Here is a 15,151-nt window from a genome sequence, read left to right as displayed (position 1 = left end):
CCTTAAAGAGTAATTTAGTTAATAATGCTGAATTCCACTTCAGAGAGATGCCCACAATATTCAAAGCATCTAGGTTTGAGCTAAAACTTTTCAGTCCCTTCTTTAGACTAGGTGTCAAGAAAGAAATATTGCAAAGTTAAGGATAAGTTTTAAAATTATGGCGTATTGCCTCTGGACACCTGCAGAAATAATCAGTTACTTCAGTTTGACTTCAGGACCCCAGGCACTTAAAAACAGCCCCTTTGTTGAATACTACTTGTATAAAAACATGAGGAAACTTGAGACAATAAAATAATTATATTTTAGGAGAAACAACCAGAATTCTTATCAATTACTTCCATAGTCCTTCAATTATCATGGACTCTGAGACCCATTTTTCACATATCTTAACATCTCCAAGATTTGGATGTGTTTTATAGTCCTTGCATAACTGGAAGAATATTTTCTTTTCTTACCTTACAATTAGTGGTGTCAGATATTTGCAGGACTTCAACACATACTGAAATATCAATTCATGTCATAAACAAGTACAAAGTGTACATTACTGATTGTTAAAAAGTCCTATTAGTGGTTCTCTCTGTGCTTTTACTTTAAATGGATTTATTGTACATGCAGGGGGCTTCAGACTCCAGAAATGATCTAAAGTCCCCAAGATTACTGAGTTTTCTGTGTAGTTTAGGTCAATGCCAATCTAGATGGCAGAAGCTTGTAACACAGAGAGAAAATACCTAAACTTGAAAAGATGCTAATTAAGAAAAGTTAAACTTGTACGTATAAAAGTACATTTTTAGTGTATTGGTGATTCCAAATGACAATTATACAAACCCGAGAGATTCTACACAGAATATGTGGGGTTAACCTATATATCACTGGGGAGATGAACTTCAATCCTCACAGGATCTTTGAGGTCAAAAATAATGTAAGAATAATGTTTTCACATTTTCCATGAAGGGGAAGTGAAAAACATGATTCTCCTTACATCAGAAATAATATTTTTAAGTTTTAAGAGACGTCAATAAATATCAGGTACAGTCCAGACTGGCCAGAGGCCTGGCAACCATCTGCAAGATCTTGGACGCACCCAAACAGAGTGGTGAGACCCTAGACCTGAGCCAGAAAAGGTACCAGAGTAGCCTGGCCTCATGATCTCCAATAAGATCCCACCAGCACCTGCACAGATTGGCCAGAAGCCTCATGACCTACTGTGAGACCCCACCAACTGCTTGCCGAGACAGGTGAGTCTCTCTAACCAATGGGGCGCGAGGAAGAACCATGCCTGGGAGAAGCTCCACATACAGCAGCCAGGTACCAAAACTAATAATAGAGAGAAGGGAAAACCCATAAACAGCATCTTGAGTCCTCAAAAGAACAGTGTAACACAGAGAGAGAACAGATCTCCAGAACCCAACTTCAAAGAGAAGGAAGCATGTTCTCTCTACCAGATGCAGAGTTTAAAACTACAATGATAGGGCCTCCCCAGTGGGGCAGTGGTTGAGCTCTGGGCTGCAAAGCTGCTCACAGCCTCTGCAGCGCCGGTTCGATCCCCAGCTGCCAGCGAGGGTCCCACCTGGTACGCAGACCTCTCCTGCCGTGCCCGCTGCTCCTCTTAGCAGTGTATTTAGTCAGTCTGTCTATTCTGTTCTCCGCTCTGGCTCTGGTGAATTCTGTCACCCTCCCGCACTTCTGACTGTACCCAGTGCTTGTATAAATAAATAAATAAATCTTTTAAAAAATAAAACTATAATGATAAAAAAAATTCAAAGAAATGGAAGAAAACTAAGATAGACAAATGAATGTCATTAGAAATAAAGTCAATGAACTCAAGACAGAAAATGAAGCTTTACATAAATAAAAATGGAGTCTCAGGATTTAAAATGAGAAACAGAGGCGATGAAAAATTCAGAAGCAAGTCGCAGAAGTAGAATAGATCAAGAACAGATCAATAGTCTAATGCAACTGTACAAAGAACACAGGTAGAGAAGGGAAGAGACAAACAAAGTAAAAAAAAAAAAAGAATTTGTGGATAATTCCACTCTGGGAATTATCTGACTCCATAAGAAAAGGCAACATAAAAATAATGGAAATACCAGAGGGGGAAAACCTAGAGAAGGGAATAAATGTACAAATACACGAAGCTAAAAGAATTGTGGTATACCTAAATAAAGTGAGACTGACACCAAGACATATAGTAATAAAACTTTCAACAGTTCAGAATAAAGAAATAATATTTAGGCTGGCAAGGGGCAAGAAGCAGATAACCTACAAAGGTACCCCAATCAGACTAACATCAAAATTCTCTGAAGAAACATAACAAGGAGAGAACGGAATGCTGTATTTCAAATACCTGCAGATAAAAATTGTCAGCTGAGAATACTGTATCCTGCAATACTCTCCTTCAGATATGAAAAAGGAATAAAAACCTTTTTAGCTTTTTAGACATACACAAACTTGTGGAGTTTACAAACACTAAACCACCCCTCCAAGAAATACTGAAAGTAGTTTACACAATTAAACTGAAGAGAGAAACATATACAAAGTACTGAATAAGGAAATAGCTTGACCCAGAAAAATTAAAAATAAAATGGTAGCCAACAGACTATCACTTATCAATAATCACTTTAAACATAAATGGACTGCACCAATTAAAAGACACAGAATATCTAGTTGGATCTGGAAACAGAATCCAACCTTCTGCTGTCTCCAGGAGACAAACCTAAACTCCAAAGACAAACAGGCTCAAAGTACAGTACAGGTAAACAATCCTAGAAGCAAATGGGACTCTAAAGAAGGCATGTCAGGCCTCCCCGGTGGCACAGTGGTTGAGTGCTGGGTTGCGAAGCTGCCCGCAGCCTCTGCAGCGCTGGTTCGATCCCTGGCTGCTTCCGCGCCACCGGAAGAGGGTCCCACATGGCGCGCAGACCTCTCCTGGCGCCTGCTGCTCCCCTCAGCAGTGTACTTTGGTCCTTCTGCCTGCTCTGCTCCCTGCTGTGGCTCTGGTGAATTCTCTCACCCTCCCTGCTTCTGACTGTACCCAGTGCTTGTATAAATAAATAAACAAACAAACAAACAAACAAATAAATAAATAAATAAATAAATAAATCTTTTAAAAAAAAAAAAGAAGGCATGTCATTTGTAGCAACAGGGATGGAGCTAGAAGGGATAATGCTACGTGAAATAAATCAGAGGAGAAAGATAAATAACAGATGGTGTCTGATATGTGGAATATAAAGTAACTAAACTGAGTCAGATAAAGACAAGCTTAAAACCAGCCCTGGATAGCTATCTATGGAACTGAGGCACCAATACGGGTGGGAAGAGGGTGGAGGGGGAGGGGTAAGAACAAAGGAGGAGGGAATCACAGTGGACTATGGGTGATTTGGTGGTAGGTGCACTACAGTGGTAACACCTGATGGGAGTATCCAAATATTATCTTGATTAAAAATAAATTAATTAAAAAGAATATATTAGGTTCAAAGAAAAGTTACCAGCATGGCTTGCTGATTTGTAAAACAAGTCACAAAAAGGCAGGTATCAATAAGCTGGGGCCTTCAATCTAGAAGAATTAAGTTGTAGATGCAAAATATCTTCAAACATAAGATGTGATATTGAAGAGAATATCTTATATAGCTTCAGTATACCAGATTAGAATGAAGAGATAGAAATTATTGGGAAGTGGACTTTAGTTCCCTAAGCAAAAGAAGATTATAATAAACAGAATGTCAAACAAACCATAGCATGGGCTAAATCAATAAGCAGTGACACTGTTAAGCAAGAAACTAACCCATTTCTAAGAGAAGTTCTAAGAAACATTACTGTATTGAAGGATAGGTTAAAATGGATAATTTTTAAGGCTCCTTTCACAGGTTCTGTTATTCTGCAGACCCCTAAAATCTGTATGTACTATTTAGAAAAACAGAATTTAAAACTAGATTCATCACTAAGTTTACACCCATTCCAATCAAGTCATCTTATTTTATATATATAGCTAGAACTACATAAGGAACAATGATGGAGCAAACTAGCCAACCAAATGGATATTATGGAGCATAATAGTGTAGAAATTTATCAATTCAGTAATCCAGGATCACAAATGTTTGTACCCTCTATCTTACCAACTAATCAAAATTATAAATATATAAATATTATATGTCAAACTACATTAATTCTGATAGTTTCAATCTTCATTATAACCTACAATATACTCATAACTTTTTCCCACATAATGTGAATGGAAGAGAAAAAAAAAAAAACCAGCCCATCCATCCAAACTCATAGTAATAGGCAACAAAGTAGGAAGAAGTGCCACTCTAAAAGGATATCAGCTTTCTTCTTCTTAGAAAGCTCTTCTTGCCAAAGCTCATGTCTTTTTAATTCATGATCAATAATATTCATACATAAAGCTCCAATTTTATAGTGAGTGATAAGTCCATGAAACTGAGAAAAGCTACAAAGAAGAAATTTTAGTATATATCTAGAAGAATACATTTTTGGGGGGGTTTAGGAAACGTGTTTAAACACTGGTATAAACAATGTGGAAAATAAATTTGATATTTATTTTAATAAATGAATATACCCACAATATGCTAGGATGACTTGAAATTGTGCCATCTCTATTTTTCAGTAAATATTTATTAGCAAATGCTGGCACATTTTTAGAATAGAGTCAAGCATTTCTCTACTTGGCTAGAAAGTTCACAATGTCTCATTAAACATCTTTCTAAAGAATATATATGAATACATATCAGGTATGTATTTGCGTATACATACGCATTTATGTATCTGTATGTATATTTATAGAAAACAGTAATATTTACTGGCACTTATTCTTGATCAGACTTTATTCTGAAACCCATCAGAAGAGGGTGCTTACTATTATCCATAGACTTTAGCAGAGGTAACTGAGACACAGAGAAGTTAAGAAATATAACCAGAATCACACACCTAATAAACAACAGGACTTGGATTCAAATCTAAGACAGCCTACTTCTAGAGCCCATGCTTTTAAACTCTAAACCATTATATTATACCACTCCATATATGTGTATGCATCAACATGCATGGTGAGTATGGAGTGAAAGAAAGAATAATAGAGAAGAAAATAGGAAATAGAATAAAAATTCAGAGGTAGTACATGGCAGACACACAGAAAAACTGAGCAAACCGGTGATCTAGAATCTAAACCAATAACACAGCAGAGAAAAATAGAGCTAAGACTTATATTTTTATTTCCTAATTTTTATACTTACCTGGAAAAGCAAAAAAAGATGTAAATTATGTTTGTTGCTAATTCAACACTTTGCTTCCAGTCTTCTCTTAGGACTCTTGCTAATGCACCAAGGGCAGTTTCTAAAGACAGAGGTGACATAAAAAATGGTCATTCACCTTGCCTCTGGTGTAAAGGGTGATTGGTTTTAAATGTCTACTTATTAATAAGTAATAAAACAAAGATAGAATTAGGACAAAAAAAGAAGGATGCTTCTTTCTACAACAGTTATATTTCAAACTGAAATACAACTTTTACTTAAAAACTAGTAACATGTAGTTTTAAGTCTAGAACTATGAAAAGAAAAAAGTGATTTAGATAAACATAAAATGTATATTATAGGTTACAAGGAATTAATAAAAAGATTATTTACTTCTTGATTTGCATTTCCCGTTCCTTTTTGACATCTGACTTACATGTTTGTGAATAAAGATAAACATTAAATTAAGTCTAAATAAATAATGAGCAGTTTAGAAAGCTAATACAGACTCCATTAAAGCAAATTAATAACTAAATAAAACTTATACACAGAAAATCAGCCTAATATTTTAATATTATGCTAAGCTGATGCCAACAGACATAAATAGAACAAAAAATCTTTCACAAAATTAGCTTCAGGGTAGGTTAATAAATATTTTTACTTGAAAAAAGGTAAAAATTAATGAATTAACAAGAATTACCATATTAAGTAAACACAGAGTATCATAATTCATTTCAAATTAGTGTTGTTACAGGGCTAATTCTTAAAATAATAAAAAATATAACATTTGTGAGATTATAGAGATCATAATTAAACTTTCTTTAGTAGGCACTCAACCTTTTACACTTCATGGACTGTATTATCAGTATTTACTAAGGTAGTGAAAATGTTTAGTTTATTTGAGCTTTCTGGTCATTCAGATTATGAAATAGAGTTCATAATATTATTATCCATTTAGTAAGGAATTTTTTAAACAAACTAAGATAAGAAACATCCTATAATAGCATTTCACAATGTTATTCACACTAACAGTGCAAAACACTGGTATATGCTTCTAACAAAATTATTTTGAAGCCATGTAAATAGGTAAAGCACATTAATAAGCAAAGGCTACAAAAGCTCTTACTTTATAAAGAATTTGATCTACCTTTGTTGAATTCAGATTTCCCAAAGACATTTACCACAACAATCAAGAGAAAATAGTATTTCTTAGAATGTATTTTGAAGAAAGATGTTTAGTAATATCATGAATTTAGCATAATTTAGCAAGCTATATTTCAAATTCTATTTCATTTTTCTCCTTTAGTATAGAGAAATATCTCAATAAAAATACAGTTACAGAATTTATACGTGGGCTGTCATTAAGCAAAAGAAAACTGCAGTTTAGAAAAGTCAAAATGTAACCCAAAATTAATGTATAAGTTGAATACAATCACACTTAAAAATCCCATTGATAAACATTTTAGAGAGTAATAAGGTGATCTCAAAAGATTATGTAAGAAAATGTGCACGATTAGCAGAGGCAATCTGAAATAACAAAATGGAGCATTTCTCCTACATACTATAGTTTCAGTCAAAATACAAAATCAAAACATAACAACAAACAGTATGATACTGGTATGGGAATCACCAAATAAATCAAAGGAAAAGCAAAAAAAGCACCAGAACATATCTACGAATATACAGAGATAGTACTTGGCACAGAATAAGCTTTCAAGAGTGCTCAAAGAATATAAAAATGGTAGGCATATAGTAGAAAAAGACACTTACTCAATTAGCAATAATCGCGCCTCGGATAAACCTCATTGGCTACGATACTGCCACTGCGCAAAGCTGAAAAAGACACTTATTCAAATATTTGGGAAAAGGGAGAGTGTTTACTAACTAGGCTGGAATAACTGGATACCTATTATGGAAAAAAATAAAATTTCATCTCTCTCACTTTCAACAAAAATGAATCCTGGGCCAAGCACTTTGGGAATGGCAAACTAAAGCCCTCCAAAAACCCTCCCTTTCACAAGAAAATGAGAATACTAGTAAGCACTGAAAAATCAACTTTTTTGCAACCTTAGAAATTAACTAATTTCAAGGAGTATTCATATAACAAGTATTGCTGAATGAGTCTTGGTAAGAACAGTGAATTCTGCAGTATTTCAGCATGCCCAAATTCTATTCCCTCTGTGCAATTCTGATAGTCTTGAAAACCAATAGCATCACAACTATTATATCATAACAAACAACAGTCTTCCAGGGACTGGATTTTGACATTCCTTAAAATCCCCATTCTAGAGAACTGTTACTATCTGATGTACCTGAAAGTTTGCTGGGACAGCTATTCTCCCAAAATACAAACTACATTACCTCAATAAAAAAACAAACAAACAAACAAAAAACAAGTAAAATATATATGAAATCTTAAAAAAAAAAAAAAAGTTCCATGCCTGACATATGCTTTATGTGATCTGAGAACTTGCTCTGTAAGAATAGCCTTATTACCAGGGCATTTGTTGAAAATTATTGGTGGCAACATTGCAGCTGTGAATGGAGTCTGAGAAGCTGAAGTTAACAAAAAAGGGAAAAACTAGGAAATAAGATATTCACAGGCTCTTTGAAAAGTTCCAACATACTCTTGGGAATATAGAAGACCCTGCACCTGTAGAGGCATGTGCACATACAAGGGAAGGACCTATTCTCTCATATATGGCCAATCTTGAGGCAATATGCAAGCAGGCAGTGAAGGCAAAGGCTTATAAACCATTTGTTTGAACAATGAAGACATGACTGAATACACACACATATAGAGAGCACCTCAGCAAAGACTAGGGCATATATTTAGGAAAATTCTATCTAATCAGTAGCTACCACTAAACTAACTGAGCAGCAGCTTCAGAGGATGCAAAGACAAAAATTAATCTAGGAAACTCACTAAACAACCAACAAATATAACAAGTCCTGAAGCTTAAAGGGGGTGGGGCACATTGGGAATCTTATTTCCACAGTTGCAATGATATTATTTCAACAACAAATAAAAGACATGTAAAGAAACAGGACAGTATTTCCCATCCTTGAGAGATACAGCAGTTGATAGAAACTGTCCATGAGGAAGCTCATTTATTGAACTTATGAGACAGATTTAAAATCAGCTGTAATAAATTTATTCACAGAACTAAAAGAAACCATTCTAAAGAATTAAAAGAAAGCATGAGGCTTGAGAATGTCTCACAAAGAAAGAATATCAATTAAGGAATACAAATTATGAAAAAATGAACCAAATAACTGAAACAAAAAATAGTCACACAACATCAAAACAAAAACAAACTCTAGGTATCTGACTGTAAAATTGAGAGTAGGAAGAGAAGATGGAGAGAAAAGGGAAGACCAGGCACAATGGATTATGTTCAAGGATTATGGGTGCCTTGGTGGTAGGTGCAGTGTTGTAAACCAGTTACCTTAATATATATACATAAATAAAACTAAACATAAATTAAGAAAAATCATTAGGTCTTAATAGTAAACTGTTCTGTGAAACAGAACCAATGAACATAAAGACAGGTCAATTCAATTAAGATTATCTAGCCTGAAGAAAATAAGAATAAAAAACAAACAGATCCTCAAACACCTGTGAAACACTATCAAACACACTAACTAAACATAATGGGAGATCAAGAAGGGAGGAGAGAGAGAAGAGAGTGACATAAATATTTAACAAAAAAATGACCAAATGATTACCAAGTTTTGATGCAAAATATTAATCTCATATACAAGAAGTTCCACAAACTTTAAGCAATAAAGCCTCAAAGATATCACATCTAAATAAATTATAGTCAAATTGGCAAAATGCAAAGGCAAAGAAAATGTTGAAAGTTGCAAGAGAAAAGCATCTCAACATATACAAGGATCCTCGATAAGATTAATAGCTGATTTTACATCTTAAACCAGAGACATGAAGCCAGTGAAGTGACACAGAGTGCTAAAAGAAAAAGATTCAACCAAGAATTCTACATCCAGTATGTGTGTGTATATATATATATATATCCAATTCTATATCCTATATATATGTATATAATATCCAGTAAAACTATACTTTAACCAATGACAAGAAATTAAGCCATTCCTAAGTAAAGAATCCTATGAGATTCTAAAATGAGGCCTTCAGTATAAAATGAAAGAACACTAGGGCCTCCCCGCTGGTGCAAGCGGTTGAGCACTGGGTTGCGAGGCTGCCCGCAGCCTCTACTGCGCCGGTTCGATCCCCAGCGGCTGAGGGTGAGGGTCCCACATGGCGCAAGGACCTCTCCTGCTGCGCCCGCTGCTCCCCTCAGTAGTGTATTTCTTCACTCTGCCTGTTCTGTTCCCAGCTCTGGCTCTGGTGAGTTCTCTCCCCCTCCCACGCTTCTGACTGTACCCAGTGCTTGTATAAACATATTAATCTTTAAAAAAAAAAAAAAGAAAGGACACTAGAGAGTAATTTAAATCCACACAAAAATAGTACTGGTAAAGATAACTATATCGATTAATATAAAATATACAATTAAATGTATTTCTGATTGTACTATTCTTCTATATGATTTTTTAAAACATACATGAGTAATTATAATAACTATATTGATGGAGCTGAGGCTATTGCACAATAGTACAAAGAAGTGGGGAGGTAATAATGGCATATTAAAGCAAAGTATTTTATTTATTTATTTTTTAAGATTAATTTATTTATTTATACAAGCACTGGGTACAGTCAGAAGCATGGGAGGGTGAGAGAATTCACGAGAGCCAGAGCAGGGAACAGAACAGGCAGACCAAAGAAATACAATGCTGAGGGGAGCAGCGGGCAGCAGGACAGGTCTGTCACGCCATGTGGGACCCTCGCCGGCGGCAAGGGATCGAACGGGCGCTGCAGAGGCTGCGGGCAGCTTCGCAACCCAGCGCTCAACTGCTGCACCACCGGGGAGGCCCAAAGCAAAGTATTTTAAATACTGTAAAATTAAGGTGGTATTAATTTGAACTAGACTATTTTAAATTAAGATGGTAACAATAATGCGAGGGTAATCACTAAGAAAGTGACTCAGGAAAACATAATAAAACAACAGTAGGAGGATTAATTTAATAGAAAACATTTATTTAACATGAAAGTAAGTTATAGAGGACCAAAAAAGATAAAAGACATAAAAAGAATAAACAGAAAATGTTAGCTAACAATGCTACTTTATGAGTAACTGCATTAATGGTAAATAGACTAAACACACCAACTGAAAGACAGAAATGGGCAGAATGGATTTACAAAACCTACACATTATTTTTTTCTCATAACTCTTTAATACTTCCTTTTCATCCCCTCCCTCTTGTCCTGCCCTCAGGCAATCAATGATTACAAAGGAAACATTTTATTATAGAGTTAAAGATGCAAGTAGGGTGAAAGCAAATGGATGGAAAAAATATATATCATACAAAAAAATAAGACAAGTAATAGATTGAAACTATTTCTAAGCACATGAAAGTAAAAGAATATATATCCAATATTTATATACTAATTATACACATACACAAGAAAAAGGATACAGATTTATAGATACACACACACACACACACACACACACACACACGGATACTTAAAATATACTTTAGTGGCAGGAAGTCCAAAGTCTAATGACATAAGAAAATGCTCAAATTCATTAGAAATCAGGCTAATGAAACCAAAAAAAAAAAAGAGATGTTGTTTATTACCAACATCATAATGGCAAACATTTTAAAATTCTACAGCTTTCATATTCTATTAGTATTAAGATGAAATGGTATGACCATTTTGGAGGGTAATTTGGCAAAATCCCTTAAATTATTACTTGTATTTCTGTAGGATCTGTTTCTGTGTATACATGCAAAAAGCACTCTTTTATATGAGAGAGATATCAAATAATAATGACACCTTACCTATTTTATTTTTGAGAACAGTGTAAGAAAACTATGTATTTAAAATAATTCTTTAGTGATAATACCACGGAAAGGCTTTTTAAGAGCATTCTATCTCCTTTTTCTTTATTAACTAGCACTCTAATGAAAGAAAATACTTTGATTCAAATGGAATCTGAATGACATTAAAAGTTTACTTTTGTTGTGCTACTAAAAGAAAACTAATATAGTAACTCCAACTAACTTAACAAAAGCATATACATACTTGCACAATGCCATAAGTTTGATACTATATCCTAATTGAAAAAATAAAAATCTTTCAGAGTAGGAGGAAAGATACTTTACCATTAATGCCTGTTTTACCTTGTTTCAACTGAATAATCTATGACTTCTTCAGGGCATATTTCAATGTTATGTTCTCATGTTAGGAAATTTGAGTGCCAAAAAAGGTAGTGAAAAGTTGAAAAATAAGTGTACCTGATATTTGATATAATTTTAGCTTCCTCATTTATAATAAATTTTAAACCATATTTTACAATAATTCTTCTATTTTTAATATTTATAGATATAAGTCACCATTCAATAGTAGTTCTTCCAAGTTATCAGGATTTCGAGCAAGCTGTAGGATCAAAGCAGAGCCCCGAACCTTGTCAGGAATATCTTCATAGAGTAACTCAATGTATTCATCCATGTCATTAATGTTAGCAACTTCATCAATCTGAAAAAAAGAAAGGAAGGAAGTACTCCAAAAGAATAATCCTCAACATAGCCAGTGTCAAACAAATGATATTCTGTGTGCCATACATGAATATATATATATATATATATATATATATATATATATATATCTTTTATAACAATACACAGTTTGCAAATAACTCATGGTAATTACCTTTTTGTAGAAGAAGAAATTAGATCTTTGGGTGCTAGGACTCCAATATAGCCATTAAATCATATGAAAATAATGGGATATATACAAATTTTAAAATTAATCTATCAATATAAAGCCACCTAATTAAATAACATACTTTATAACATACTTTACTAATACTTTAAATAACATACTTTACTAAATAAAATAACATACTTATATTCATATTTAATACAGTATTTCAAAATATAATAAAAATATTTAAAATATTTCACAACTTTTTTATCAAAATAAATTACCTAAAAAACATAATCAGCTTATCTTTTATCAATTATCAATTGAATACTCATTTTCTATCTTTTTAAGCTACTTTGAAATTTAGTCATTTAAAAGGTTAAAATTTTTTTTAAAAATTAAAAAAAATTCAACATCAGATTAATATGATTGTAATCATTATTGATGATAAAAGGCAACACCTCACAATCAGTTCCCTTTTAGATCAAAGTATAGTCTTACCTCCATTCCTTCAAAAGGAGGTGGATCTTTAGGCTTGCTTGATTTTTCCTTTTTTTCTGTAGAAATATTTTTTAATAAGGAGAATTACAGTAGGTGTTTTGAGTAATTTTTATTTTTAGCAGCAGAGATTAATTCTAGACAAGCTGGGGATCTTAAAACTGAAGAGTTCATGAGATAATCTTTATATAAAAGATTTTATAAAAATGCCCATCCATAATCATCTGTTATAACAAGGATATTAAGGAAAGCATAAATAAATAAAATCTATACATAATCCCCAAATTATGTTAGGTAGTAATTTTAACTTCCTCTTCCATTATTTCTGGGGTATGTAAATAATCAGATTTGCTAACAAAACAAAAACCCCAACTCACCATTCATATATCAAAAGCACAAATTATAGTTAGACAACTATGGTTTTGTAACAAAAAGTCAGAAATTCTACTTACCTTTTCCTGGCAATGAATCACGGCGATTCTGTAGATAGTACAACAGTTGTTCTACCTCATTTAATTTTGAAGGATGAATGAGTTTACATTCTTCGACCACCTTCCGTGCCAGGGAAGTTATATCTGTATTGGCATTGAGACTCTTAAGCCGTATGCTGCAAGCATATTAGAATTTTCCAACTCAGATAGAAGGTGATAACTTAAGCAATACATTCTTTTATAAATAATTTATAAAGTATTAAAATGTAATAAAGTATTAGATATTAGGTTTAGAAAAATGAAATGGTTTTCTCTGAGTTGGACAACTGATAGCAAAGGGAACATAAAATCTTACTCTTCTAGGTAGGACAGCATATTTACACATTTTACTTTAAAAGTGTTTCTGATATAGTCTTTAGTCATTGGACAAGAGATTCCATACCGCCAAAAATGAATCATTTTCTTGACCACACTTAAATACACTTAATTTTCTCTGCTTGGTACAAGATACAATATTTTTTAATTCAGTTATTCTGGTAGAAATTACATAAAAGGTAGATGGAATGAAAAAGTAGGACTCATGCTAAGACATACATAAGAAAGTGTGAAGAACAAATTAATATATTTTATACTTGTTAGTACATTTAAAAAATAATAAACCAGGGCCTCCCCTGGTGGTGTAGGCAGTTGAGCGGCACACTGTGAAGCTGTCTGCAGCCTCTGCAGCACTGGTTAACGATCCCGGCCTGCTGGCGAGAATCCCACAAGGCGCAGCAGACCTCTCCTGCCTCGCCCGCTGCTCCCCTCAGCAGTGTATTTGGTCCATCTGCCTGTTCTGTTCCCCGCTCTGTCTCTGGTGAATCTCACCCTCCCGCGCATCTGGCCTGTACCCTGATTCTTGTATAAATAAATAAATCTTTAAAAAATAAATAATAATAATAATAATAAACCAGCTTCTCCCTCCTTTCTAATCTAGTCCAGGAGATTCACTAGGCATTCAATAAGAACAGATTGTTGAAAGTCGAGAAATAATTGTGAGTCTTCACAGATTCATGGCAACAGGAAAAGCTATGAAGACATAAAATCAAGTTCAGGATAAAGACTCAAAACTGGTGGCAAAGGACTCTTCGAAGCATATGCACTTGAGCAAGGTTTTGATTTTCAAAAAAAGGGAAGTGTGAATAGCTGCTGTGTGGAATGAATTCTTAGTGAAAATGGCCAATATTTGGAAAGACATCAAGATATCAGAAGCAGCAGGGACAGAGATCTCAGAAAAATGTCCTGTACTCAGCAACTGTGAATGTAAGACTGATTATGTAGATATAACTGATTTCTCCTTAAAAAATCCAGCTATGTAGTTATTATTATTCCCAGCTATATATAGTTAACCCAAATTAGATCCTCCTGGGATTCTATGAGCCGCCTAATAGCCTATAATATATTTCTTTTATGCTTACATTTATTAGAGTGACTTCTAATGTTTACAACAAAATCACTATGAATGTTCTGTCTCTTTATTTTTTCTTTATCTGATTGTTTCTTTTCCTACCTTTTAGGTCTTTTACACTGTTGACTATATTTTTTATATAGGTTTAGCTGGATATCAGAAAGCAGGCTTAGACAGGAGTATCCATTTAGAGGGAAAAAAAAAACACTCAAAAGATCTCTCCATGATTAATTTTAACAAGGAAATAGGAAACCTTGACAGTTTCAACAAATGTGATTAAAAACTACAACAGAAATTCTATAAATGTATTTAAAAAAAACTTTTCCTATATTTTTTAAGAATCGTTTTAGGATTAGAGAAAAACTATGCAGAAAGCAGAATTCCTGTATATACCCCCTACAATTCCCAACAGTTTCTTCTATTATTATCATCTTGCATTACTGTAGCACTTTGGTTATAATTGCTGAATACTGACACATTACTAACCAGAAGCCACAGTATTCACTGGTGTTCACCTTTGTATTGTATAGTTCTATGGGTTTTGACAAATGCAAAATGTCAGTCAGGCCCTGAAAATGACTTGTGCTCCAACTATTCTCTCCTTCCTCATACCTTGAACTCCTAACAACCTCTTTATCTTTTGACGTTAGTTTTGCCTTTTCTAAAATGTCTTCTAGTTATAATACAGTATGTAGCTTTTCCAATCTGGGTTATTTCACTTAAAATATACATTAAGTTTCCT

The 15,151-nt window shown here is 33.8% G+C and overlaps 1 protein-coding gene and 1 non-coding gene across 7 annotated transcripts in view; both read right to left on the bottom strand.

Annotated features, from left to right (window-relative positions):
• The window catches only part of KIFAP3 (kinesin associated protein 3), a 138,908-nt gene that overhangs the window by 98,464 nt on the left and 25,293 nt on the right, over positions 1 to 15,151 (bottom strand). For all 6 annotated transcript variants that reach the window (XM_054693486.1, XM_037506506.2, XM_054693485.1 and 3 more), the window contains 5 exons: positions 12,984 to 13,138; positions 12,535 to 12,590; positions 11,724 to 11,865; positions 5,247 to 5,346; positions 4,320 to 4,444 (listed from right to left, as the gene is read on the bottom strand). In XM_054693486.1, the coding sequence (XP_054549461.1) occupies positions 4,320 to 4,444; positions 5,247 to 5,346; positions 11,724 to 11,865; positions 12,535 to 12,590; positions 12,984 to 13,138 (578 nt within the window). The remainder of the gene's footprint in view (positions 1 to 4,319; positions 4,445 to 5,246; positions 5,347 to 11,723; positions 11,866 to 12,534; positions 12,591 to 12,983; positions 13,139 to 15,151) is intronic.
• On the bottom strand, positions 6,938 to 7,078 carry LOC119242499 (U4 spliceosomal RNA). Its single transcript, XR_008551313.1, has one exon. It is a non-coding gene; the product is annotated as a U4 spliceosomal RNA (small nuclear RNA).

This window comes from Talpa occidentalis, unplaced genomic scaffold (genome assembly GCF_014898055.3).
Source record: "Talpa occidentalis isolate TD23 unplaced genomic scaffold, MPIMG_talOcc4v2.1 talOcc4.12, whole genome shotgun sequence".
Taxonomy (NCBI): Eukaryota; Metazoa; Chordata; class Mammalia; order Eulipotyphla; family Talpidae; genus Talpa; species Talpa occidentalis.
This window is presented reverse-complemented; position numbering and strand designations above follow the sequence as displayed.